This window comes from Rhincodon typus, unplaced genomic scaffold, assembly GCF_021869965.1.
Source record: "Rhincodon typus isolate 14 unplaced genomic scaffold, sRhiTyp1.1 hic_rhity00008089, whole genome shotgun sequence".
Classification (NCBI taxonomy): Eukaryota; Metazoa; Chordata; class Chondrichthyes; order Orectolobiformes; family Rhincodontidae; genus Rhincodon; species Rhincodon typus.
This window is the reverse complement of record NW_025973727.1, coordinates 1-623: the sequence shown is the minus strand read 5'-3', so window position 1 is coordinate 623 and position 623 is coordinate 1. Positions and strand designations below refer to the sequence as shown.

Here is a 623-nt window from a genome sequence, read left to right as displayed (position 1 = left end):
TTACACGGCCAGGATGCGGTCTCCCCTGCGGACCCCGGCCCTCTCGGCGGCTCCCCCCGCCAGCACGGCGCTGACATGCTGCAGCGGCGCGTACAGCTCGCCGTGGATGCTGCGGAGCTGGCCGCCCTCGCTCACTTGGCCGCGCACGTTGAAACCGTAGCCGCTGTCCGACTTGACGATGCGGACGGTGCGGGGCCCCGGGCCGGGGCTGCGGCCGCCTCCTCCTCCACCACCGTCCTCCTCCTCCTCCGCCTCCGCCATCTTCAGCCAACGGCCGAGGCCCACCCCACCTCAGCATTCCGCCCCGCGACACCCACTGGGAAATGTAGTTCTCCCCGCCGCTCCCATCATTGCGGCGAACGAGGACACAGACTACATCTCCCGGCGTGCAGCTACGGCGCCGGAGCAGATGAGAAGTTGGTGCCCGCGGCCCGCTGGGATATGTAGTTGTCCTCGCCACCCCAACCGTTGCAGCGGAATGGGAGCGGACTACATCTCCCAGAGGGCGGCGTGGCCTCCAGCACCCTCTCCGCCCATTGGTTTGGATCAAGTGCCCGCCGGGAAATGTAGTCTCTCCGGGCACACCACGCATTGCCGTGAAAAGGCAAAAGACTACAATTCCC

At 67.3% G+C, this 623-nt stretch overlaps 1 protein-coding gene across 1 annotated transcript in view; it reads right to left on the bottom strand.

Annotated features, from left to right (window-relative positions):
* Window positions 1-592, bottom strand: part of LOC109926561 (sorting nexin-27-like) — an 8,845-nt gene extending 8,253 nt beyond the window's left edge. Inside the window, 2 exon segments of the mRNA XM_048594317.1 lie at window positions 5-235; window positions 237-592. Of these exon segments, the coding sequence (XP_048450274.1) occupies window positions 5-235; window positions 237-592 (587 nt within the window).
* Between the last annotated feature and the right edge of the window lie 31 nt (window positions 593-623).